Raw genomic sequence first — 27,807 nt, forward strand, 5'->3', positions numbered from 1 at the left:
AGCCAGAGATGGAAACGACCCAAGTGCCCATATCATTCAGCCATAAAAAGTAATACAAGTAATGAAGTACTGATACACAGGCTACATGGATGAACCCTGAAAACATTATACTGTGTGAAAGCCAGTCATGAAAGACCATATATTCTATTAGTCTACTTATATGAAATATGCAGAATAGGCAAATTCACTCTGACCACCAATGGATACAAGATCTCTTTTTGTGGTGATGAAAATGTTTTAAATTTAGATATGGTAATAGTTACACAGTCCTGAGAATATACTAAAACACCATTAAACTGTATACTTTGAATGGGTGAATTGCATAGGATGTGAATTTTATCTCAATAAAATTGTTAGAATCAATTGAGCATATTAGTGTGGGTTTACTTCTGGATTCTCTATTCTATTCCATTGACCTATGTGTGTATCCCTTTGTCAATTCTCTCCATTGTCTCAATTACCGTAGCATAACAGTAAGCACCGATATTGGGGAGAGTAATTTCTCCCACTTTATTCTTTGTCAAGATTGTTCAGCCATTCTAGAGCCTGTGCCTTTCCATATAAATTTTAGAAAAAGCTTATCTATGTCTACAAAATACCTTGCTCTTATTTCCTTCTGCTTGGTTTGGGTTTATTTTTGCTCTTTATTTTTGCTCTCCTAGTTTCTTGATGTAGAAACTTAGAATACTGACTGGAGACCTTTCCTTAATTCTAATGTAAGCATTTAGTGCTATAAATTTCCCTTTAGCACCGCTTTAAATATGTACTACATATTTTGTTAGGCTGATGTAAAGAAAACCTACTCTCTTCCTCCTGTGTTTCTCCTGTACTACTCACACAGAACATGTCATTACACTTCTGACACCAGACGTGTGAGGGTTTTTTCCCCCACACCAAGCAATTCTGCAACACCAGCTGGGTGTCCTACAACTTAACCAATTCTGACAGAATCTACCTGGAGATAACATCAGATCTCACAGATTTAGGGCTCAGTGCCATAAGACTGCCCTGTTTCAGATGCCAATCACAAGTTTCACTTGTCACCTGTGCTTCTGACCGACCAGCTATAAATCAGGGGATCCCACAACCCCGTCCCTCGGGTTTGATTAATTTGCTAGAGACGCTCACAGGAAAACAGTTTACTTACTATTTACCAGTTTATTATAAAAGGATATGATAAAAGATACAGATGAACATCCGGATGGAAGGGATGCACAGGGCAAGGGATGTTGGAAGGGCCCACTTCCTGGTTCGTAGACATCCATCTTCTTCCTGTAACCTCACAGGGTGGAAGGGGCGAGAGAGCTCTCCAGTTCCACCCCCATGACCCAATCATCTCCCAAAGGTCTCACCTCCAATACTATCACTTTGGGGATTAGCTTCCAACATACGAATTTTGAGGGGACACAAACATTCAGTCTATAGCACTGAGCAAATAAATTAAGAGGGTTCAAGTGTATATTATCTATAAAACTTTCTTTACAAATAAATACATATTTGAAATATTGAAATACTGCAAATGTTTGAATTTTCTTCTAAGTAACTGAGAGACAAACTTAAAACTGGAAAAATAATATAGATAATTGTCAGTAATAACAGTAAAACTTAGTGTTAATCCTGAATAATTGCTATTAATGAAAAACAACATAAAAATAATCAAATGCACAGTTTTGTTTCCTTCATTTTATAGATTGTGTGTCAGAAAAGTTATGGGAGGTGCCCATGGTCATAGTCTCATGGGGAGTAAGAGGCTAAGATACGGTTAGAATCCACTTTGTTGTTGTTTCTTTCTGTTCTGAGAGAGAACCAAGCACTACAGGCTACGGTCTCCCCACAGGTGATCTCGTTCACGTGATAATGGCTGGTCACATCCATGGAGAGAAGGAATGTGGCAGAAGCATGAAGGTAGCTGGGGGTTTACAGGAGAGGGGAGCTAGTTACTCTGTCTCTGCTTTGGCACAGGACAGGGAGAGTGACAGTGATCTCTTGGGAGGTGGTTGACAAGGCAGCTGTGGATTTGATTGAGTGGGGAGGCATCAAGACATTCACGCAGTGAAACTGAAAGGAAGAGGTAGCCAGCCTCCAAGACTGCCCCCAATGATCCTTGCCTCCTAGTATTCAGATCCTTGTGTAGTCTCCACCCACAGTGACTCAGTCAGAGCTGGTCTATGTGACCAACAGAGTATAGTGGTGTGTGACATCAAAGGCTTGGTCAAAAAAGTCAATGCAGCTTCTGGATCACTCATTTTAGAGTAAGCCAGCGACCATGTCATAGAGACACTCAATCGGCCTTACGGAGAGGCCCACAAAGAGTGGAAGTGGGGCCTCTCACCCGAAGCCAGGACCAACTTGCCAGCCATGTGAGTGAGACTCCTGGAAGCAGATATTCTGGTTCCAGCTCAGCCCTAGATGACACCCTGACTGCACCCAGCTAAGCTGCTCCCAAATCCTCGACTCACAGCCACTGTGAGACAGGATCAATACTGACTGTTGCTTAAGCTATTAAGTTTTGGGGTAACTTCTGCAACAACAGGTAACTAATCCAGAAATCCAAGAAATCAAAATTATGAGAGACCACATCAGAGAGTAAAAAATAAATCCGAATGACCCAACATAAAATAGGAGCATTAAAATTAAGAAACTAAAAGAGAACTATCATACAGAAGAAAAATTTTGGTCTTTCTTTTAAAATAACCATGTAATATTTACAATCAGTCATTTATAAGTCATGAAGAAAAGTTTAATAGATCTTCATAGTACAAATCTGACACAGAGCATTGATTCACCACACTTTACAGCATAACACATTCCAAACAGACTGAAGTGCATTTGAAACATCCCCACACAGTTCTACAGAAAAATAAAGATGCACATATAACTTAGGGGCAGGAAAACAACTTTTGAGCAATATAAAAGGTAGAGAGGATAATGAAAAAAATTTGATATGCCTCAGTACATAGAGGAATAATACAAAATAGCTACCTGATAAAAATATTTCCCAATTTAAGATTCTAGTCCAGACATCGCCCCTGAAATCATGCTCAATATTTCCACTTGTATGTCTAGCAGACATTTCAAACTGTCACGTTCCAAACCAAACACCCAACCTTACCTCCACAGATGTCCTCCTCTCCAGGTCTTCCTATCTCAGTTAATGTTTCTGATCTTCCAGTTTTTCAGCCCAGAATTCCCTAGTTATTGACTACTCCTCTTTCTCTTGCTACTCCATCCAATAAGTTGGCAAATCCTGTCAGCTCCAACTTTAAAATATCTATGGAAGCCAACCTCTTTTCATGTCCTCTTCTGGTACCATCCTGTTCCTAGATTAGGCCTCAGGTGGTCATTCAGCGGAAGAGAGAGATGGTTGGCCCAGAGCCGCAGTCCCTTCTAGGAAATGTAGTCCAGAGCCCCACAGGTCAAGACAAGCAGAGAAGGCAACCTATCTGCCTGATCTGAGTCTGTTCTGTCATACTGGCCAGCCAGAAACAACCTCTCCCTACTTGGGGATCTGGGGTTCCTCGCCTTCAGCCTCAGTATGTGGTCCTGTCCAAATTTGTTCCCAGTTACGTCACCCAGCTGCCTGACACTCACAGCCTTATGAGACCCAGCCAACCCTACAGGACTGACCAGAAACATTGATATTAATTCCATCCTTTGTGGTTCTTTCTTGGAAGTGTCCGGCCCAGTACAAGTCTGGAATGGCCCAGTGACTCTCCTTTGGGCACCCTCTCATTCCGTCTCCTCCAGGTTCCAGTCCAGAGTCCAGAGCTCCAGTCTCTTTATTTGGTTCAGTTTCCATGAGGCCTCGTGGCCTTTGTGAGATCATGAAGCAAAGGTCCTCTCTGAAGATGCTTTCTCCAAGGTTCCAGCACGTTGGCTCACTCACCACTCAGAAGGCAGAGGCAGGGGCCAGCCCAGTGGTACAGTGGTTAAGTTCGCACACTCCGCTTCAGCGGCCCAGGGTTTGCAGGTTTGGATCCCAGGCACAGACCTACACACCACACATCAAGCCACCGTGTGGTGGTGTCCCACATACAAAACAGCGGAAGAGTGGCACAGATGTTAGTTCAGGGACAATCTTCCTCAGCAAAAACAGAAAGATTGGCAACAGATGTGAGCTCAGGGCTAATCTTCCTCACCAAAAACAGACAAAAGAGGCAGAGGTAGCATTTCCTCCACCCACAGGTGCTGAGGTCTGGTTTGGTGGAAATACCAACTCATCCGCTCCACCAGCTGCGTCCTTTAGCAAGTCATTTAACCTCTCTCCATCTCCATTTACTTCATATACAAAATGAAGAAAATACCTGTTTCATACTGTAAATATATGTGAAGCAGAAAGCACAGCTTTTAATACGATTAGTTTGGGAATGTTGGAATCAGACAGCTTCTCAACACCAAGGAGTCTTTCAAAGAGGTGAGAAAACAACTTTTCTTGAAGAACAAAAAGGACAGGATCCTGAGAATAGGGGGAGTTTAATTAGACACAGCAGGGCATTTGTCCTCTCACCCTTCCTTCCCTCCTTCAAACATGCTCAAGCCAGGGCCAACAGGAGTGAGGTGAGAAGTACTCCTTCAGGCGTGACATTTAAGGGGGCAACAAGAAAACTCAGTAATCAAAAAACATAATAGTTTAGGGGGCCAGCCCTGTGGCTCAGCAAATTCCAATCACTTCAGTTTCCCCAAGCTCTGTTATTTGTCTCAACTTAGCATACTGTTCTGCTTTGCTTGGGTTCCTCCTCCCTGCATTGCGGTCTGGAATATGCCTTCACAGAGAAAGCCACTGTAATTGTAGGAGCTCATGTATTTCCTTCTCTTGCAGGGATCAGAGTCCAGCACTACCAGTTGTCTAACGTCTGAAATGACTTGTTTCCTACATATGATCTAGTTTTCTATTTGCTTATAAAGTGGGATGACAAGTTTAGTACTATTATAGCATCATAGTTAGAAGCAGGGAATCCTCCGTGATATTTTTTGAGCATTTCCTTACTTTTTAGCACAAGATATTCCATACTCATCTTGGACTTTCCCCGCCCCAATCCTGGCATCAGACATTTCTCCAAGAAGCTTTGGTTCCTTTCATTAGAGAATGGAACTTACAAGCCAAGGTCTGGACACTAGGTATGGACAATAAGTATCATTGATACTGGGGCATCATTGCTTCTAGGCCCATTCACCAAAGAGAAACAGAAAATATACAAACACATAAACACTTTTTCTTAAAGCAATAATAAGACTAATGAGTTTATTTTTTTAATGAATTAAATAACTTTATTTTAGAAGTTTTTGATTTACAGAAAAATTGCGAAGATGATACAGAGTTTCCATATACCCTGCACCCAGTTTCCCCTACCTTTAACATCTTATATTAGTATGGTATTTTTGGTAAAATTAATGAAGCAACATTGATACATTATTATTAACTAAAGTCCATACTTTATTTTTTCTTAGTTTTTATCTAACGTCCTTTTTTTGTTCAAGGATCTCATCCAGGATACTACAATATTTATAGTAGTCATGTCCCCTTAGGCGCCTCTTGGTTGTGATGGTTGCTCAGAATTTCCGTTTTTAATGACTTTCACAGTTTTGAGGGGTTCTAATCAGATACATTTGTGTGTGTGTGTGAGGAAGATTGGCTCTGAGCTAACATCTGTGCCAATCTCCCTCTATTTTGTATGTGGGATGCTGCCACAGGGTGGTTTGAGGAGCAGTGCTAGGTCTGTGCCTTGGATCCAAACCTGCAAATACCAGGCCACGGAAGCGGAGCACATGAACTTAACCACCAGGCCGCCAGGACAGCCCCTGGTCAGATATTTTGTAGAATTTTCCTGAATTGGCATTTATTTGATGTTTTCTCATTAGACTGGTGTTATGCGTTTTTGAGAGGAAGACCATAGAAGTAAGGTGCCATTTTCATCACATCTTATCAAAAGTACTTGCTATCAGGATGACATCACTATGGCTGTTAACCTTATCACCTGGGTGAGGTACACACATTTTTTTTTTTTTTAAAGATTTTATTTTTTCCTTTTTCTCCCCAAAGCCCCCCAGTACAGAGTTGCATATCCTTCGCTGTGGGTCCTTCTAGTTGTGGCATGTGGGATGCTGCCTCAGCGTGGCTTGATGAGCAGTGCCATGTCCGCGCCCAGGACTCGAACCAACGAAACACTGGGCAGCCTGCAGCAGAGCGCGCGAACCCAACCACTCGGCCACAGGGCCAGCCCCCTGAGGTACACACCTTTTTAATGATGAGTTCACACGAATTCAACACCACAGGATTTATGCTTGCTTTCTATTTCTCTTCTCCCACAGTAAAACACTGGCTCCCAACAAACCAATACAGTATATTTATTCATGTGCTCAATCCTACAATGTATACAAAATAGTTTCCAAATCGCCACCCCAATGCTACTACCAAAAAAATCTAAGCTGAGGTCAGAAGTTATTTGCCTTTTTTGTTTCGTTTTTTGTTGTTATACATTAGGACTACTAGCTCCTTATCTGAAACATATAGAGTCATAAATATCTTTTGTTTGTCATTTGTCTTTTGCCTTTGCTTTTGGTGCATTTTGCCTTATAAAAGTGCTTTAGTTTTATGTTCTCAAAGATAGCAATCTTTAAATCTGGACTTTTGAGTCATAGTTTTTCCATACATCCAGGCTATATGGAACTCACCTCTGTACACGTCTGGTACTTGTATGGTTTAATTTAGACCTCTGATCAATTTGGGGCTTATTCTTTTGCATGATGTGAGGTATGAGTCCAATTTTCTTTTTCCAAATGACTATCCAGTTATTCTCCAAGATTATTTATTAAAAAGTCCATTTTTACCCCAATGATTTGCCGCCCTTATTATACACTAAATTTCCCTCTGTATTTGATAATGTTTCTGGACTTTCTACTCTCTTCTACTGGTCTGACAATTCCTGAGCCAATACCGCAGTTATAATTATAGAAGCTTTCTAGAATGCTTTAATATCTGGCAGCGTCAGCACATCTCACATCTTTCCTTTCTCGGAGTATTCCCAGCCATTCTCGCATGTTTATTTTTTTATTTGACCTTTAGTGTCAACTTGTGTATTTCCAAGGTGAAAGACAGCGTTGGTATTTTTGTTGGGTTTAAATTAAATTTCTAAACTAACTTAGAGGAACTGACATCCTTGCAGCAACATGGGCACGAACAAATCTCAGATAAAACGTTTCAAGAAGGCAGGCACAAGAGTACATGTTCTAACGGAAACAAGATCAAACCCAGAGACCAGAGCTCAGGACGCTCGGCCCGGCTCGAGGACAAAGGTACCACCGGGAACCTTTCCCCTCGGAGACCAGGCAGGACGGGCCCGACCAGCACGGGGACCCCGGACCCCAACGGACAGGACGAGTCGAGTCCAGGGCTTCTCACACCCTCACACCCCAGAGGTGAGCCCCTGTGGCAGGAGGGGACTTGGCCGAGACACGTCACCTCATAACAGAAAACTCCTTGCATCGCATTGAAAACACACCTGCCGCTTTTGCATTCCCCCTCACGATCTACATTTATTTCGGCTTAGATGGAAGGCTTAAAACTAGTTACCAGATAAACTCTTGGGCTTTTTCCTCCCTCCAAACCTCCTGGTAAAATGGCTGCTCCACGGAAATGGTGATTTAATAGGTGAGAAAAATTTCACACAGACACAGGTTTCACAGTCACACGCCAGCGTGCAGCCAGCGCTGAGGGGCTCCGGTCACACACTCAACGACCAAGTCAGAACCAGAAACGACACGCACAGTCACAGGAACCCCGCACACACGGTGACCCACAGTCACCCGCAATCAGAGAGAGGATCCCGCGCAGGCCGCACCCGCCACGACACAGACCTTCCCACGGCGACCGCTGCCATCGAACAGCTCCGTCGTGTCCCCCAGGGTCTCACACACGCGCACGGGCCCCGCCCACCCCGAAACATCGCGAGATCCGCTTTGGGGCTTCACTTTGGCCTTTACTCCTAGAAACTACGTTTCCCAGAAGAGACTGCGGAGCTGGCCCAATCGCGACGCAGCACCGGCGGGGTGTTGTGCGTCTGCGCCGTCTTCCGGCTCCAGGCGGCAGGTCCGACGGTGCCGAGGGGCAAGCGCGCGCGGGGTTACGGGAGGCGCGACTGTGGTGGCACCTGGATCTGAGGTGGCGGCAGGTGAGGGGCTTTGGAGCGTGCCAGACGCTCCGAGGTCCTTGCGGGAGCGGGCGCCGCGGTCGGGCGGGACTCGGGCCTGGGAAGAACCGGAACGTCTCGCCCTAGCGTCGGTCTGCGGCTTTCCCGGCTCTGGACTACATTTCCCATCGGCCCCCGCTAGCGCCCCCTTTCTGCGTCTAGGCTCATAGCGCGGGTCCTTGGAGCCTCTAGGTGGTGTGGAGGGGTCCCAACCCCCTGAAAATGCCTGTGGATGTTTTACATTCATTTTTACGCGTGTCTTTTTTTTTTCCAAATCTGGGACGAAGTCTTGTTTCATGAGATTCTCAAAGAGCAAGACCCCAAAAGATTTGGAACCACTAGTTTAGAAGCAGAGGCTTATACTTGGGAACATTTTAGATAATCTTGTTCAAAATCTATGTCCAACAAGAGGGAAATGGTTGAGTAAATCACGGGCCACTCATACAATAAAATATTATACAGCTAATACAAATAATGCTGAAACAGTGGTCATAGTAAGGAAAAATGCCTATTACATGATATTAAGGTTCATAATTATCTCATTTACACATTTAGAGTTAAATATTTGTAACATGCCAGGCACTGTCCTAAGTTCCTTTATAAAATGCTACTAGTATAATGATGAACTCAAGAAGTGGTTAAATGACATCTCTCTTAATACTTGGATATTTTCTATTCCAGTTTTGTTTTTGTTTTTTGGGTTTTTAGCTCATGTTAGTAGGTGGGTGGGTTTGACTTCTTTTGCTGAATGTTCTCATGTTGTACAAAGGGTCCAGTTGTGAATATCTTTCATTGTGGGTTAATGTTGCCCCACATCGTTTTTGATAGTTGCTTGGCATCTGTCATACGGCTGTGCCAAAAATGATTCAACCACTTGCCTACTTGTGGACTGTTATGTACTAATTTTGTGTTTCAGCAAATATTGTGCATTCAGCTTTGCTCACTGTTATGTCTCCGTGCAGGGGCATATTTATGTGATGGTAATGGAATACTGGGCCTGCTCCATCTAATTTGCCCATTGCAACCACACCCCATTTGTTGACTCAAGGCAGGGTCCACAAAGTGGCGTCCAACAGGCCTTAGGTAGTGCTGTGGGGTTCTTTGTGAATTTGGAAGTTGGATAAAGAGCCAGGGAGACTTGAGGGCGTTACATTGTGGGCATGAGAGAGTTAAATGGTCTGGTTCTGGAAAGGCTTCGTTGTGGGCTGGGCTGATGCAGATCAGGCAGACTGTGCTCCCTGGCCTGAGGACAGCCTTCCTTGTCCTTGGGACACCATGTGATCTCAGTCACTGTCCCAGGTCTGAGCATCCCAACCTCAGATTTGCATCAGTAACAAGATGGAATTCTCTGGGTATTTAGGGGAAATGGAAGAGAAAGAGCCACTGGTTCCCTGTCTCCTTGCAGGAGTTAAAACTGGGTTTCCTGGAATTGGGTGAGGGCCACAGTTTGTCCTAACTCTCTCTAGTTTTTGTGGGGGTGGGAGTTAAGGGTTTACTTGTAACTGTGGCATTCTGGGAGCTGTGAGGCAAGCCTGGCCTCATGTTTGCTCTTTCCTCCTCCAGCTCTGCCATCTCAGGACTCTGCCCTTCCCCAAGAGGAACCAGGAGGACGACCCATCAGCCCATGGAATTCTAAAAGTCATGTCCCTCGTGAGTTTTAAAATCATGTAAATATTTGCTTTCCTTATCCTGAAGCTTCTCACCTGGTTTTATCCAGGAATCTGGTTCTCAGAGGTTCCCATTTTCAGGAATTAAAAAACCAGGCAGCTAGTACCCTCTCCCCTTGCCCTCTCCACTCTGACCAATGCCCATGGATTTATTCTGTATAGCATCCCACATCTTCTGATGGCTTGTCATTCTGCCAGGAGGCCAGATGGAGCAGAAATCATTTCCCTGTATAACTTGAGAGCATCCCTTAGAGGAACCGAGGTTTGATGAAATAGAGATGAATACTTATGAGGAACATCCCATAGGAAAGCAAGGGAACAGGTCTTGGTTGGTCTTGATTTCAGTGTAGGGCTCAGTCTCCTGCTTTGGGAGGTATTGATGGTTGGGTGTGTATTTGAGGCTCAGCTGGGAATTCTTGAGAGATTAGATGCCAGGATTAAGGTCCACTTTGGGGTTGAACAGAGCATTTGAATCTGGGTCATTTTCCATCAGCTTCTTCAGCTTAAGAGCAAGAGAAGGGCAGAGCTAGGGACTGGGAGACCATCAGCGAGAGGGCTGAATCGTTCAGAATCTGGATAGTCAGTGCTCGGAAGAGCCTTCAGAGATCCGATCCAATCTTTGCATTGAAAACAGGAGAAGAGTTAAGTCATTTTTTCCACTAGATAGAAAATTGTACAGCTAGTAAAAGTAATCTTAGTTCAGGAATTTTCTCATAAGGAAAAATACTTGTGATATGTTCTGACATAATGATGAATCTATGTCTTCAAGCAATTCTCAACTTACATGAAAATCCTATTTTCTAAGATAGAAAATATTTCTTTAATAGAATATTCAGGGGTAAGTCTATCAAAAATTGTTGGTCTGGCCTTTTTGGTTATTCCATAAAAGTAGAAATTATAGGTTTCACATTGAGACTGTAGACATGCCAAGGACAGAGTAGGCCATGTGCTTTATTACACTGTTTTTGTCAAAATTGGGAAAACTCCATTTTGCTGGGTTTTAATTTTCATCCCAGACCTGGGTATAAGAGCTTTGGTTTGTAGTAAAAAGGAAAGTTCAAGAGCATTTGAACATTCTGTTTTACTCAGGCCCATTTTCTCCTGTCACGTGTTCACTTTGGAGGCCTCCAGCCTTCCTTTTCACCAGAACACCCATTCCTGCAAAGACCCCCTCCATCTCCTCTCATCCCACCAAGAAACATTTCCTTGAAATATGCATATATCACACCTGCCTGTTGTTCCAGGGGTCAGACTTGTTCAGGGATGTGGCTGTAGTCTTCTCCCAAGAAGAGTGGGAATGGCTGGCACCTGCTCAGAGGGATTTGTACAGAGACGTGATGTTGGAAACCTATAGCAACCTTGTCTCACTGGGTAAGGTGACCTGGCCTCTTAATTTGGACATTACCCTCGGGCACTTGTGTTCCTTCCTTGTCAATTTCGGGGTGCCTTTTGAGTGATTAAAAGGCAGCTCCATGGGCTGAAGCTACATCTTCCCTAACCCTCAGGTGACTGTCACATCTTTTCCTGGCTCTTCTTGCAACTGCCTTTCCTGATTGATGACCAGGCCCTGCATCATAATTCTGGGGACCCACACCATAACCCAGTGGCATGTTTTTTCTTCAAATCCAGGTCTTGCCATTTCCAAACCTGATGTGATCTCCTTCTTGGAGCAAGGCAAAGAGCCCTGGATGGTGGAGAAAGCGGCGACAGGAGGCCTGTGCCCAGGTGAGTGAGGCCTGTGTGGGGAGAGAGAAGCCATCGCAGATAACCATCCAGGTGGTCTACAGGGAAGCAGGCCCTTTGAGTTAGAAAATTTTCCAAGTTGCCAAACTCAGAGGTCAGATCCCAGTCATCATCTTCCTTAGCTTGTCAGCAGCATTTGACAAAAGTGGTTGCCTCTTCCTTCCTGAAATAGTTTTGTGTGTTTGGGTCATCACTACCTCTTGTTCTTGCCTACATCATAAGCCATCCTCAGGGGCCAGCCCCAGTAGCCTATTGGTTAAGTCTGGCGTGCTCTGCTTTGGCAGCCTGGGTTCAGTTCCCAGGCACGGACCTATACCACTCGTCTGTTAGCAGCCATGCTGTGGTGGTAGCCCACATAAAAAGAAAAAAAGGAAGACTGGCAATGGATGTTGGCTTGTGGCAAATCTTCCTCACCAAAAAACAAAAAACCATCCTCAGCCTTCTTTCGTGGATCTTCTCACCGTCTCTAAATGTTTGAGCACCCCAGGTCTCAGACTTCAGCCTCTTCTTTTCTGTTTATTTCCATTCCCCAGGACCTTCATTACCAAGCCATAAATACCATTCATACCTGTGCTGTCTAATATGGAGCTACTGGCCTCCTGTGGCTATTGACATTTAAATTAATTACAATTAAATACATTTTAAAATTCATTACCTCCGTTGCACTTGTCATATTTCAAATGTTTAGTAGCCACTTTGTGGCTAGTGGCTACTGTATCGAATAACGCAGATACAGAACATTTCCATCATTGCCGAAAGTTCTGTTGGACAGCCTGAGTTACTACCTTCACCTTCAGCTTCTCCCTGAAACCCCAGATACGTATAACCAACCCCTTCTCATCATGTCCACTTGGATGTTCACCAGGTACTTCGAACTTAACAAGTCCAAAAGGGAGTCCTCGATCCTCCCTAGCAAATCTACTCTTCCCCTTTCTTCTGCACTTTAGTAACAGGGGACTCGATTCTACTACTTACTCAAGTCAAATACTCTTGAAGCATCCTTGACTCCTCTCTTACACACTTAGTCAGTCTGTCAGCAAATCCTGTTAGCTCTACCTCGAAATATATCCAGAATTTAACTACTTCTCACCAACACCACTGCTATCATGCACATCCACACTACCGTCATCTTTGGCTTGGACTATTGCAGTAGCCTCCTCCCCGTCCTCTGCTTCCACTTTTGTCCACTACATTGTATTATCCACACAGCAGCCAGACTGACCTTCTCAAAACTTCAGTGAGAGGGGCCAGCCCTGTGGCTGAGTGGTTAAGTTCACATGCTCTGCTTCAGCAGCCCAGGGTTTGCCAGTTCTGATCCTGGGCGCGGACCTACACACTGCTCATCAAGCCATCCTGTAGCGGTATCCTACAAAGAACTAGAATGACCTACAACTAGGATATACAACTATGTACTGGGGCTTTGGGGAGAGCAAAAAACAGAGGAAGATTGGCAACAGATGTTATCTCATGGCCTATCTTCCTCACCAAAAAAAAATACTTGAAACAAAACAAAACTTCAGCGAGGATGTATCCTGCTCAAAACCTGCCAGAGACACCCCATTTCACTTAAGAGAAACCCCAAAATTGATACCATGGACTAGCAAGCGCTATGTCTGTGTTGTCCAATATAGAAGCCACCAGCCACATGTGCCATTTAAATTTTAGTTCTAACTAAAACTAAATAAAATGTAACATTCCATTCCACAGTCACCCTGGCCGCATTTCAGATGCTCAGTAGCCATGTGTGGCTGGTGGCTGCCATATTGGACAGCACAGACTAGAACATATTAGTATCACAGAAAGTTCTGTTGGTCTGTGTTGCTCTGTATGATCTGCCTCCCCTCTGATTTCATCTCCTGCCACTCTCCCTGTTGCTCATTCCGTTACAGCCACACAAGCCTCTTTGCTGTTTCTTTCACATAGGGGTTGGCCAGTGTTTTCTTTAAAGGCCGGACTGTAAATATTTTAGGCTTTGCCAGCTGTCTGGTCTCTGTCACAGCTACCCAGCTCTGCCGTGGTAGCTCGAAAGCAGATGATACGAGTTTACCAGCCCCGGCTTTGGCATGGCAAGCAGGCTCCTGTCTCAGGGCCTCTTCCCTCACTGTCCCCTCTGCCTGGGGTGCTCCTGCTCTGAGTGGGGGTTTCTCAACCTCAGCAGTGTTGACATTTTGGGCGAGATAACTCTTTGTCGTGGGGGCTATCCTGTGCATTACAGGATGTTTAGCAGCCTCCCTGGACTCTATTCACTAGATGCCAGTAGACCCCTCCCCTCATTTGTGACAACCATCAACATCTCCAGACATTGCCAGATGTCTTCTCTGGGGAGAATCTTCCCTGACTGAGAACCAAAGTTACAGTGTGACATGAGACCAAAAACATATCGATAAACAGTTTCCACAAAGTACAGTGAACTGTAAGAGAATTTCAGATGGGGAGCAAAGAACTAAGCATTACAGGTATGGTCGATTCATCCACACTGACATGGTCATCGGCCCCTGGGAGTGGGTGAGGTCAGCTGTGGAGTGAGCACTGGGAGAGAAGGCATGTGCTGCCGTGTCACCTCCCATACTCACGGTGCCAGGGATGAGGACGTGGGCAGCTTCGGGGGCTGTTATTCTGCCCACCACCCCTGTAGTGTCAGAGAATAGATGTGTGCTTTTGTTTTGGCGTTTGAGTTGTGACGGCACATATTTGTTTGAGGTGCTCAATTTTTTTACTCCTTAGATGTGTGGGTTTGTGACATATTTAAAGAGGACTTCCCCTTCTGAGGTTATAAAACGAGTCTCCTATGATTTTCTCTAATTTATTTATGATGTTATTTATGATCTGTATGGAATTTATCCCACTCTAAGTTGTGATTTCACGTTGCTTTCCAGATTGTTATGGAGTTATTCAAACAGCATTTATTAACTAACTTGATCGTTTTACCACTGTCTGTAGAGCCACCTTTATCATCTGCTGTTGTAACACTGTATTTGGATCTATTTTTGGACTTTTTATTCTACCTCCTTAATCTCTCTGACCATGTGTGTCCATCCCATACTGTTTTAATTATTGAGGGTTTAAATGTATTTTAAATATCCAGTAGAATTAGTCCCTCTTCATTCTTATTTTCAGAATTTTCTTGGCTAGTCTCATTTATTTTTCCAGCTGAACTTTATTTATGTATTTATTTATTTTAAGGTATCCTTTTTTGGTGAGGAAGATTGGTCCTAAGCTAACATCTGTTGCCAATCTTCTTTTTTCTCCCCAAAGCCCCAGTACATAGTTGTATATCCTAGTTGTAAATCCTTCTAGTTCTTCTGTGTAGGATGCCGCCACAGCATGGCTTGATGAGTGGTGTGTAGGTCTGTGCCCAGGATCCAAACGAGCAAATCTCAGGCCACCAAAGCAGAGCATGCGAACTTAACCGCGATGCCACTGGGCCAGCCCCTGAGCTGAACTTTAGAGTCAGAATACTTATTTCCAAAAACAAAATTATATAATTTTTTTTTTACTGGTTGTAATTAGTAAATTATAAATTTACTGAGATCATGGTAAATTTATAGATTCATTTGGGAGAAAACTGATTTATTATGTAGAGTCTTCTCTTGAAGAACACAATAGGCTTTTCCCTTCATTGATGTCCATCCCTGATGAAGGTTTTAACATTTTCTTTGTATAGATCTTGTACATTTCTTACTACATTTATTCTTTGGTATTTTATATTTATTGCTGCTATTGGAAATGGCATAATCCATAATATAATATGGCATTCATCCACAGTATACTCCAACTTGTTATTTTTTATATATGACAAAAGCCATTTATATCTTCAGATTAATTTTGTAGCTAACCCAACTTACTGAATTTTCTGTTTATGACAGTTTTTCACATAATTCTCTTGAGCACTCCAAGTATTCAATTATATCATCTGCAAATAGTGAAAACGTTTTTGCATTTTCTACCTCTGAGATTTTTCTCTCTTGCTTGATTAGGATGCTGATTATGCAGTACTCCCAGAACAATGTTAATGGCAATATTTACATATTAATCTTGTTCTCAACCTATAGGAATGTTTTTAGTGTCTTCTCATTAAGCATAATATCAGATTTAGGAATGAGATAGGGATATTTTATTAGGTTAAAAAAGTACTCACCTTTTCATATTTTAAGTTTTTTTCTTTCAATCTATAAACTCTGGATTGTATGAGTAGACCTAATACTAAACTCCTAATACTGAATAACGACTCTATAAACATTCAAGTGTTGCATTCTTGAGCCAATTGTGGTAATTTATAATTTTTCTGGAAAGTGTTCCTTTTTAATTTTTTTTAAGTTACAGTAAAATATATATAACAAAATTCACCTTCCTAAAGTGTATAGTTTATTGGCATTTATTACATATACAGTGTTGTACAACTGTCACCATTATCTAGTGTCAGAATATTTTTATCACCCTGTGATATTGTGATTTATAACAAGAAATATATTTTTGGTCTTCATCTCTGTTTGGCACACAGCTCTTAAAACCCTTGGACTCTCTGAAGGCATAAGTATCTCCTTATATGCTAAGGAGATGACTAGTGGCTGAGATCTCCTGGATAGCTTCAGGATGAGGGCTGGTTGAGAGGGGAACTAATTATGCAATGAGAGGGTTGGAACTTTCAGCCCCACCCCGCAACCTCCAGGGAGGGGACAGGCGCTGGAGGTTGAGTTAATCACTACTGGCCAGTGATTTAATCAGTGATGCCCATGTTATGAAACTTCCATAAAAACCCCTAAAGTATGGGGTTCAGAGAGCCTGCAGTTTGGGGAACACACGGAGGTGCTGGGAGGGTGGCACCCAGACACAGCATGGAAGCTCCACGTCCTTTCTCCCATGTCTTGCCCTGTGCCTCTCTTCCATCTGGCTGTTCCTGAGTTACATCCTTTGTAATAAACTGGTAGTCTAGTAAGTACACTGTTTTCCTGAATTCTGTGAGCCGTTCTAGTAAATGATTGAACCCCAGGAAGGGGGTCATGGGAACCTCCAATTTATGGGGCAGGCAGAGGCAGTCTTGTGGGACTGAGCCCTTAGTCTGTGGGATCTGACACAGATAGTGTCAGAATTGACTTAAATTTGTAGGTCGCCCAGTCAGTATCTGCCAGAGAGTTGGAGAATTGCTTGGTGTGAGGGAAAAACCCACACATATTTGGTGACCAAAAGTGTCAGAAGTAAAGTATGGAGAGCAGAGCTGTGTTGAGAAGTGTGTTTTTCCTAGACATACCCCCAAAAGGAAACCCTGTAGCCATTAAGCAGTCATTCTTTATTTCTGCCTCCCCCCAGCTCCTGGCAACCACTGATCTGCCTTCTGTCTCTATGGATTTGCTTTTTGTGGATATTTCACATAAACAGAATCATATAATATGGGGTCTTTTCTGTCTAGCTTCTGTCACTTAGCATTATGTCCTTTAGGTTCATCCATATTGTAGCATGTGACAGGATTTCCTTCCATTTTAAGGCTGTATGTATATGCCAGGTTTTTTGGTTTTTTTTTTAGTGAGGAAGATTTGCTCTGAGCTAACATCTGTTGACAGTCTTCCTCTTTTTTTTTTTTTTTTTGCCTGAGGAAGATTAGCCCCAGAGCTAACAGCTGTCCCCATTTTCTTCTATTTTGTATGTGGGGTGCCACCACAGCATGGCTTGTTGAGTGGTGTAGGTCTGCACCCGGGATCCAAACCCATGAACCTGGGCCACTGAAGTGGAGCATGCCAGATGCCTCAGGGCTGGCCCCAGCCACGATTTTTTTATCCATTAATCTGTTGATGGACATTTGGGTTGCTTCCACCTCTTGGCTTTTGTGAATAATGTTGCAACAAACATGGAAGTGTAGATATCTCTTGCAGATTCTGCTTTCTGTTCATTCAGATATATACCCAGAAGAGAATTTCTGGATCATATGTGGTAATTCTATTTTCAATTATTTTAGGAGCCACCATACTGTTTTCCATAGGGACTGCACCATTTTACATTTCCACCAAAGGGTTCCAATTTCTCCACATCTTTGTCAAGACTTGTTGTTTTCTGGTCTTTTTTTTTTTTGGATAGTGGCCATCCTAATAGCTGTGAGGAAATATCTCTTAGTTTTGGTATGCATTTTTCTAATGATAGTGATGATTAGTAGTTCCACTTGTCTGTTTTTGCTTTCGGTGCCTGTGTTTTTGGTGCCATATCCAAGAAATCATTGCCAAATGCAATGTCATGAAGCTTTCCTCCTATGTTTTGTTCTAGGAGCTTTACAGTTTTAGGTTTTACATTTAGGTCATTAATCCATTTTGAGTTAATTTTTGTATATGGTGTAAGGTAAGGGTCCTGCTTCATTCTTTTGCATGTGCATATCCAATTGCCTCAGCACCATTTGTTGAAGAGACTATTCTTTCCCCATTGTGTGGTCTTGGCACCCTTTTTTTTTTTTTTTTTTTTTTTTTGAGGAAGGTTAGCCCTGAGCTAACTGCTGCCAATCCTCCTCTTTTTGCTGAGGAAGACTGGCCCTGAGCTAACATCCATTGGCACCCTTTTTGAAGATCATTTGACCATATGCATAAAGGTTTATTTCTGGGTTCTTTATTCTGTTCCATTGGTCTGTATGTCTGCGTTTATGCCAGTACCACACTGTTTTGATTACTGTAGCTTTGTAATATGTTTTTTTTTTTTGTTTTTTTTTTAAAGGTCTTTTTTTTTTTTTTTTTTTTAAAGACTTTATTTTTTCCTTTTTCTCCCCAAAGCCCCCCGGTACATAGTTGTGTATTCTTCGTTGTGGGTTCCTCTAGTTGTGGCATGTGGGACGCTGCCTCAGCGTGGTCTGACGAGCAGTGCCATGTCCGCGCCCAGGATTCGAACCGACGAAACACTGGGCCACCTGCAGCGGAGCGCGCGAACTTAACCACTCGGCCACGGGGCCAGCCCCTGTAATATGTTTTGAAATAAGGAAATGTGAGACCAACTTTGTTCTTCAAGATTATTTTGGCCATTTGGGATCCCTTGAGGTTGCATATGATGAAACCAAACATTTTAATGCTAAGACTGTACATAAGATTTGTAGACATTATTTAATTGGTTGTCCAAAAACAGTGACTATTAATGTTATATAATTAACTTTTAAAATAACTCTGTCAGGTCCTGTCAGGAAAATGTGAAAATAATACAGAGGACCTCACTTCTTTTATTGCTATTTTGCAACTCTACAGGGAGTTGAACAGAAGCCAGAAGTTAGAAAATTATGACTGTCAGTACTATCTTAATTTAGATGAGTGCAGAAGTGCTCATGGAATAAACAATACTATACTCTGACTGCCATAAATCAACAAAACTCAACTGTGTTAGGTGTCTGTGGTAGAAAAAGTGGCAGTTTGGAGAGAGGAGTGCTTTTAGTTTATGCCCTTAGGGGCAGCTGAGGGTTTTTTTGTTTTGTTTTTGGGGGGTTTTTTTTGAGGAAGACTGGCCCTGAACTAACATCCATTCCCAGCTTCCTCTACTTTATATGTGGGATGCCTGCTACAGCATGGCTTGATGAGTGGGGTATAGGTCTGTGCCTGGGATCTGAACCAGTGAACCTCAGGCCGCCAAAGCAGAGCATGTGAACTTGACTGCTACGCCACTGGGTTGGCCCTGACATTGCCAAAAAGACCAAGGAGTGTGTGATCACTTTAATTCCTAAAACCAAACTTCCATTTGGGCATAGTTACATGTTCCCAAACTAATTTTCTTCTGTCCACCAAGCTGGCTTTAATATTCCATGGTCCACTGCAATCTTTTGGTTGTCCTTCTTTATAGGATGGCAGTTGGATGTTGCTAACCATTGAGTAGACTGACCACCAGTTCATAGGTAGCCAACATAATGGCTGTTTGGAATCTGTCTGACCAAAGTTGTTAGACCATAGTAAAGAGACCCCTAACCTTCCTCTTGAACAACCAAACGTGGTGTTTGAAAAAATATCTTTACTTTGTGCCCTCTTCACATAGTCTTGTTACAGCTTCACGTGGATGCACTGTGATTGTGGCACAGGTTTCTGAGGTGACACAAGATCATTCCCACAAAATGATGCTTCTTTCACAGACTCCTATCATCTTCCATCATCGAAGTAATCTTTTATTCCAGTAGTTTCTGCTTAATATTTTCACAAATAACCAAATGAATAACAGTCCCTGATATGCCACCATATGAAGCAGACATGCCCCTATAAAGTCCTCTTGGGTCATCTGTCTAATACACTTCATGAGCACATTCAAAAGCACCCATTTGCTTTTTCCCATGGTTCCTTGCATTAGGCTGTAACCAACTCTTTAGTAGCCAAATGGGATTGGTTGCTGTGATTGTAGTAAAATAGGCCACTGCAGCCAAAACCATGCATGGGGCAGAATCAGGATCAAATACACCATTCAGCTTTTCCTTGCAGTTTGAATAAGTGGCAAAGAATGTTCTGGAAGAGGCAATCCCCAATAAACTGGAGCCTAATCCTCTTAAACAAGGAACAAGACTGCTTTTCCCAAGGTCACCTTCAGGCAGTGGAAAGATCCGGGAGAGGCTGGTCCAGTTGACACTAGCTCTAGCTATGATGTTCAGCTAAACTTCAGAGATAGAAAGCATCACAACAGAAGACCACAGCTGTGTTATTACACCTTCCAGTGGATGTGTGAGAATGGCCTCCTGTACCACCACATCCGCTGGCAAGCAGATGCACCACTGTGTTCCTCTGACCAGACAAGGATCCAGCCACCCCCCTCCATCATTTTTTAAAATCAACTTTATTGAGATATAATTTATATTCAACAAAATGCATGCATTTTAAGTATAATATTTTTATGAGTATTATCAAATGTATACAGTTACGTAACTATCACTACAGACCAGATAGGGAACATTTTCATCACCCTGAAAAGTTCCCTTGTGCTCCTCCCACATAGTTGCTCATAGCCTAGCCCCAGGTAACCAACAATTTGTTTTCTGTCACTCTAGGTTATATTTGTCTTTTCTAGGTTTTCACAGAAACACTCATTTTTTAAAAACATGGTTCAGAGATGATTCTGATCCACACTAACATTTTAGAACTATCCTTATAGTCTTTCTCTCTGATTACTTCCTCTCAATTTATGGTATTTCCTCTTTCTCTGTTCTACTCGTCCATTTCCTAATTGCTTAGACACATTCAAGAGTTTATAGGTATTAAGTCTAAACTTTCTAGTTTTTACTATAGAAGTTCCTTTTTCTGCAAAAGGAAAAAGCAAACACATAGTTGCTGTTTTGTTCTTTTTCAGTATTGGAGTCCAGGTATGATACCAAGGAATTATCTCCAAAGCAGCACATTTATGAAACACAGTCACCCCGGTGGGAGATAATGGAAAGCCTTACAAGTTATGGTCTTGAGTGCTCAAGCTTCCAAGATGATTGGGAATGCAGAAGCCACCTTGACAGACAACAGGGAAATCCAGATGGACATTTGAGTCAAATGATAATCAGTCATGAAGAAATGTCTACTTTCGACCAGCAAGCATCCCTTACTTTTTATCACAAAATTCATACTGGAGAAAAACCCTATGGATATAACGAATGTAGAAAAGACTTCTGGCAAGAGGACCTCCTTATTAATCATCAAGGAATTCATAGTAATGAGAAACCCTATAAATGTAAGGAATGTGGGAAGGCCTTTAAATATGGCTCACGACTAATTCAACATGAGAATATTCATTCTGGCAAGAAACCCTATGAATGTAAGGAATGTGGAAAGGCCTTCAATTCTGGCTCAAATTTCATACAACATCAGAGAGTTCATACTGGTGAGAAACCTTATGAATGTAAGGACTGTGCAAAGGCCTTTAGTCGAAGCTCACAGCTGATTGAACATCAGCGAATTCATACTGGCGAGAAACCCTATCAATGTAAGGAATGTGGCAAGGCCTTCAATCGGATCTCACATCTTAAAGTACATTACAGAATTCATACTGGTGAAAAACCCTATGCATGCAAGGAATGTGGGAAGACCTTTAGTCATCGGTCTCAGTTAATTCAACATCAGACTATTCATACTGGCAAGAAACTCTATGAATGTAAGGAATGTGGGAAGGCCTTTAATCAAGGCTCAACTCTTATTCGACATCAGAGAATTCATACTGGTGAAAAACCCTATGAATGTAAGGCATGTGGGAAAACCTTTAGGGTGAGCTCACAACTTAAGCAACATCAGAGAATTCACACTGGAGAGAAACCCTACCAATGTAAGGTCTGTGGTAGGGCTTTCAAACGGGTCTCCCATCTTACTGTACATTATAGAATTCATACGGGTGAGAAACCATATGAATGTAAGGAATGTGGGAAGGCCTTTAGTCATTGTTCACAACTGATTCAACATCAGGTAATTCATACTGAGGAAAAGCCTTATGAATATAAGGAATGTGAGAGGACTATAAATCATGATTCAACTATTCAACATCAAAAGGTGCATAATAAAGAAACACAAGTGGATATAATAAATGTAGAAAAGCCCTCCATCAGCACTTATCCCTTATTAATCATCAGAGAATTTATGTTAGCAAGCAACCATGTGAATGGAAGTAACGGGAAGAGCCCACTAGCTTAGGCTAAGCACAAATTATTCATTCAAGTGAGCATGCCTTCAGCCAGAGCTCTCCTCTGTCCTTTGTCATAATATTCATACTGAAGAAAAACTTTAAGGATGTAAAATGTTTAGACCATGTTTGTCAAAGAAGCAAGGAAAGGTTGGAAAAAATTTTGTCTCTAACACATTCTAGAATTACATTTTCTAACCACAGTGTCATAACTTTAACAATAGCCAAAAGTTTTAATTTTCTTGGAAATTAAAAAGAAAAAAGCCAAATTACTCTTGGTTAACAAGGAAATAAATCATGCAGTTACCATGAATGGTAATGAAAAGAATGACAATGAGAGATCTGGGATGTGGCTAAAGCTACTCAGGAATTTTTATGGCCTTTCAATGCACGCAAAACATGAAAACCTGAAAGATTATACTCAAATATACTGAATGTACTAACCACTTTCAGAAAAATATTAGAAGAAAGAAGCCAGAAAAGAGAATACCAAACACTCAGATGATGAAAGAACAAATTAATGGAAAATAAAAATCGAAAATGATGACATAGAAAGTGGTTGTTACTTTATCATCTCAGTTTTTATTTCTTCCTGATCCAAGAGTAAACTAAATTTACAACAGGGTTTCTTAATTTCCACATTAATTGTTTTGGGTTGCCTTTTATAACTTCTGTCACAGATAGAAGGGGTTGGTTGCCTACCTAGCAGCCATACCCAATTTCCCTTCCTGTTGGTGCATCTGTGTCTTGCCTTAGAATCTGAAGATGTCAGATGCTAATTTTCAGCCTCCTTTGCAGCTCAGGATGGCCCATATGGCCAGTGTGTTCCAGGGATCTATAGGGGCTTTTGGAAAATATTTTCCTCATTCAGAAGACAGATATATTTGGAAGACTCCTTCCCTATCATTTCTTGCTTTTAAACATTTTCCTATGAGAATATGATACCTGGAGCTGCTGCAGCCATCCTGGAATTAAAAAGAGAAACAGGATCTCAGAGAAGCTGACCCAGAGCACTGACAACATTCAGCTTCAAGGCCAATTCTGGAACTCTCTCTGATGCCTTGTTATGTAAGAAAAATAAGCCTTTATTGCTGAAGTTACTTTTAGTTGGATATTTTGTAAACTTGCAGCTGAAAGCATCCTAAATAACATAACTTCAAGTTTTATTTTATTATGATGGGTAAATGTGGCCTGAAAATAGCTACTTTTTTGAATTTGACATTTTTCTTTGTGGCTAAGTACAGGATTGATTTTTGTATGTGTCCCATAACACTGAAAAAAATATATTGTACTTTTTTTGGATACAAGATTCTATTTAAGTCAGTGGATTATAATGATCAAATTCTCCTGTTCTTACATAATTTGGTATACTGGATCAGAATTTCCTAAAACTGAATTTTTTTAACTAAGATCTTGCATTTCCAGAGATTTTTACTCTTTATGTTGTTTGACCTATAAAGACATATAACTTTACCCCTATTTATGAATCATACCTTTTATTATATAATATCCCATTCTGTCGAGTGTAGGGGTCAACAAACCAAATCTGGGCTGCTGCCTGTTTTATAAGTCAAGTTTTATTGGAACACAGCCATGCTCGTTTAGTTACATATTGTCTCCAACTGCTTTTGCACTACAACAGCAGAGCTGAGTGGCTGTAACAAAGACTGTGGCCGTGAAGCCCATATTTACTGTCTGGTCCTTTAGATAAAAAGTTTGCTAAACTTAGCCTGGTGTAATCCTTTTGGTATTTTATTTTCATACTGTGTAATACAAATATTAGTGATTTATCTTTGTTTACCTGGTATGTTTTTGCCCAGCCATTTATTTTCAACCCATCATTTTAGTTATTTCTTACAAAAAACATACAGCTGATTTTTTAAAACTCAAAATATGAATTGTTTTCTACAGGGAAGTTCACATTTTTATTTAGTGTAATAATTTAATTTCATTCCTTTCATTTCACATTGTGTGTACTATTTATGTTATCTTGGTCTTTATCTTTCCTTCGCTGGCTGATCATTCTTCTTTTCTCTTGCTAAATTGGAACTTCCCACTGAGCTTAGGGTAGTAGTTATCTCCCCATTCTTAATCATTATTTGGGCAAAATGAGAGCACTATTATAGTCCTCTTTAAGGACCCTTGTAATTACAGTGGGCTCATCTGGACAATCCAGAATAATCTTGTCCTAAAGTCAGCTGGTTAACAACCTTAATTCTATCTGCAATTTAATTGCTCCTTGCCATGTAACATAACATTCACAAGTTCCTGGGATTAGGATGGAGACATCTTTGGAGGGCCATAATTCTGCCTACCACAGTAACTGCTTCTGTCCTGCATTGGGCAAGAGTTTCTTTCTGTCCTTAGAATTCAGGAACTTCAGCAGGATATGTTTAAATAATCTCATGTCTTTTTTCTAGCCCAAGGAAATTTTCCTCTAAATAGTGTTTAATTAGTACTTCTCAATTGTTCTATTTCATTTCTATTTTAAAACTTTAACATCTTGAATAAGCAGTATATCCTCATGATTCAAAAACTTGAAGATGTAAGAAAAGTGTGCAGTAAAAATATAGGTATGCTTCCTATCCTTTTTCCCTCCTGTCTATTATACCAACAGAACATTACCTTCCTGGGCTTGGATTCTCCAAGTGTGAAATTCAACCTCTCTATGCCTAACTCACCTTTTAGTATTGGTAACCATAATTCCTCCAAATAACTCCGCACTCAGATTAGATTTTCTTTATAGGAGAAAAAACAAAACAGATGTAGAAAAGTTGAGTGACTTGCTGAAAAACACAAAGCCAGGACGTGGGTGGTTGAGCTGGTATTTCCACTCAGGTCTGTGACTCTAAACTCTTCCATCAAACACGATGCCTGCAGAGAAACACTCCTCTAATTATTCCAGCCCCACAGAGGTGGAATCAAGGTAGTCAATTCCTTAGAGAAAGCAGGATCAGAGATGGAAGACGTCTGCCTCACGACATCGCAGAAGCCATGAAGGATGATGGAAACAAAACTAAAGGGACAGGAACTCGGGTTCTGGGCCTGGCTCAGGCACAGACTGCTGCCTTGAACAAACTTTGGGACCATCTGAGGGAAAGCATCCTTATTCAGAGAATGGGCATAGTAGCCATGCGTATCCCAGACCCGTGCTTCAGGATGGGCAAGGCCAGCTCTGCAGTGCAAGGCTTCTGCAGTTTTCCACGGCCATCTTCCAACCGGCAAAAGGAAAGGAACGTCTAACTATAACGTCAGAGCCAAGACTGGCCACACCAGAGTAAGAATTGTTTTAAAGCCCATCTTCAGATTTTAAGATTTTAGGCTGATTTTGGATTTTCCTCCATCATAATTGTGAGTTTCTTTAACATAAAAATCATGTTTTCATCGTGTTTTATATTTTTGTCCTTTGCTGCAAAACTTCAGGGTAATAAGAAACCTGGAGTTATCATCATATTTATAAATGGGGAAGGCAAACCCTAAAGAAGTTATCGCCCCCCCTCCACACCCCCCCCCCAGGCAACCACACAGACCCCTAGCCCTACACTCACGTTCCTGCCCACGCGGCCCTGTATCACCTCAAACCTGCACGGTTTCCCAACAATTGTGGTCACGCTCATACCGCGGGACTGAAGGAAGGCTGAGTCACGGGGTCACCCACACACGCACGTCACACACAAAGCCGCGAACCCCGAAGCCAGCCGCGCTCGCCCACCCGCCCCCCACACGCGCCCGTCGCCGCACCCAGCGGCTTCGTCATTCGCGCGTATCCACTGGCCTGCTTCTCCCCACAAACCGTCACGTCACACACGGGCTGCCCCACACCTCACACTCGGAGCAGTACGCAGGGCACGTATGACAAGTCACGTCCCACAGCCACAAAAACTCACAGACGAGGGTCCGGTCCTAGGCCGCCTGACGAGGCCAAAGTTGAGGGGTCGAAAGGCCGGGCTGCAGGCATAACTGGAGCCAAGTACCGAACTACACATCCCAGAAGCCACTGCTGCCGGAGTCCAATCACAGCCCGGATCCGTCTTCCCAGCATCCCTTGGGCGACCGGCCCTTTAGAATGGGCGGGCCGTGGCTCCTTCGCCTCTGGACCATATTTCCCAGAAGGGACTGCGGGTCCCCGTGGGTCTGGCGCCTCCGGGTTCCTCAGGCTGGGCCGGAGACTGAGCTCCAGGCGTCCGGGGCGGGACCCATGCGGCGTCTCTGCGCCATCTTGCGTCAGAGCGATTGTCGCGTGTGAGGGCGAGCGGGAGGCCCTTCCGGTCCGCAGCGCGGGAGCTCCTTGGCCAACACGGTACCGAGGGCAGTACGGTGAGGCTCGCGGGAGCTTGTTTTTTTAAAATAAAGTTTATTTTCTTTCTTTTTTTTCGGAGGAAGATTAGCCCTGAGCTAACATCTACTGCCAATCCTCCTCTTTTTGCTGAGGAAGACTGGCCCTGAGCTAACATCCCTGCCCATCTTCCTCTACTTTATATGTGGGACGCCTGCCACAGCATGGCTTGACAAGCGGTGCCATGTCCGCACCCGGGATCTGAACCTGCGAACCCCCAGCCACCAAAGCGAACGTGCCAACTTAACTGCTGCAGGACCAGGCCAGCCCCAATAGCAGTTTTTTAAATTTGCATTTTCCTTAGGAAGAGGACTGTAGTTGTATGAATTCTCGAAGGTCTCTGAGCCTCCCCCGTATACGGTCAGAGAACACTCGAGCCCGACAGAAGTTAAAGCGGAAAAGGCAAGTTTTATTCAGAAATTATTGCCATATGGAAGAGAGAGCTCAGCACAGAACTGGGCTCCACTCCGAATATAAGAGCAAGTAGGGATCTTAGCCAAGGAGAGGGCAGAGGTCAGTGGATGGAGAATTACTATGAAAACATCAAGGATAAGGGGAGATTTTGGCTAAAGGGACTCAATAGGATTCTTTCTGAAGGCGGCCAGTGCTATTGAAGGTGAGGGATGAGGAATCTGATCAGATATCATGGGTGGGGGATTTTTGCTAAACTGACCTAGCAGAATTCTTGCTAAAACTGGACTAATTGGGCCAAGGACAGAGCCCAAGACTGGGGCCTTGAGGGCTTAGAGAAGCTTGACTAGAGTTAGTTCAACGAGAGAGCGAGACATCTATATGGGTGTATCAATAGATCCGATACAGATATTTATGAATATAGATCTCTATGTGTCTATATTTATGTGTAAACGTTTGTTGATCACCATGTAGCAAGCACTGTAATAAGAGCTTTGCATAGTATAACTCAATTCTCACAGCACCCCTCTGAGGTAACTAGTGTCATCAATCCACTGTAAAGAGCGGGGAACTGAGGCATAGAGAAGTTGAGGATCCTGGTGCAGCTGCCATTCCAACCCCAGGCAGTCTCACTCTAGTTTGTGCTCTTAATATACCATCTCTCAAAAATTTGGAACCACTGGTCCAGAAGCAGGTGTCTGGGAAAGACCTTAAGGACTTGTCCAAAAGGAGTGCTCTACAATCAATGACTGGGCAAATCATAGACTTCTGTGTGAATCTCCCAGGTCCATCCATGTGGTGGAGTACTATACAGTTAATAAAAGTTATATTTTTGAAGAGTTTTTGATCTCTTTATACCTTTTAAGACATACTTATTTTA

The 27,807-nt window shown here is 42.6% G+C and overlaps 1 protein-coding gene, 1 long non-coding RNA gene and 1 pseudogene across 3 annotated transcripts; 1 reads left to right on the plus strand and 2 right to left on the minus strand.

Moving 5' to 3' along the window:
- The first annotated feature begins 7,675 nt into the window (after positions 1 to 7,675).
- On the plus strand, positions 7,676 to 25,569 carry ZNF582 (zinc finger protein 582). 2 transcript variants are annotated; one of them, XM_014866684.3, is made up of 5 exons: positions 7,676 to 8,168; positions 9,750 to 9,836; positions 11,098 to 11,224; positions 11,483 to 11,578; positions 20,873 to 25,562. In XM_014866684.3, exons 2-5 carry the CDS (start codon positions 9,828 to 9,830, stop codon positions 22,189 to 22,191), a joined length of 1,551 nt encoding a protein of 516 aa, XP_014722170.1. In that variant the 5' UTR covers positions 7,676 to 8,168; positions 9,750 to 9,827; the 3' UTR covers positions 22,192 to 25,562. The 2 variants fall into 2 exon arrangements, with proteins under 2 accessions (XP_014722170.1, XP_014722171.1); XM_014866685.3 differs by having other exon boundaries at positions 8,032 to 8,168; positions 9,750 to 9,853; positions 20,873 to 25,569.
- On the minus strand, positions 19,286 to 20,519 carry LOC106847366 (solute carrier family 25 member 36 pseudogene; annotated as a pseudogene).
- LOC139042237 (uncharacterized) lies at positions 23,009 to 26,168 on the minus strand. Its single transcript, XR_011498735.1, has 3 exons — positions 26,068 to 26,168; positions 24,862 to 25,054; positions 23,009 to 23,145 (listed from the first exon to the last, which is right to left on the minus strand). It is a non-coding gene; the product is annotated as an uncharacterized lncRNA (long non-coding RNA).
- Positions 26,169 to 27,807: the final 1,639 nt, after the last annotated feature.

The sequence above is a fragment of the Equus asinus genome, chromosome 26, assembly GCF_041296235.1.
Source record: "Equus asinus isolate D_3611 breed Donkey chromosome 26, EquAss-T2T_v2, whole genome shotgun sequence".
Lineage (NCBI taxonomy): Eukaryota > Metazoa > Chordata > Mammalia > Perissodactyla > Equidae > Equus > Equus asinus.

What these genes read in the sequence shown, in the direction of transcription:
- ZNF582 (XM_014866684.3), top strand. An exon ending in TAGCAACCTTGTCTCACTGG is followed by an intron (nt 11,225 to 11,482) that starts GTAAGGTGACCT and finishes CTTCAAATCCAG; the next exon opens with GTCTTGCCATTTCCAAACCT. An exon ending in GACAGGAGGCCTGTGCCCAG is followed by an intron (nt 11,579 to 20,872) that starts GTGAGTGAGGCC and finishes GTTCTTTTTCAG; the next exon opens with TATTGGAGTCCAGGTATGAT.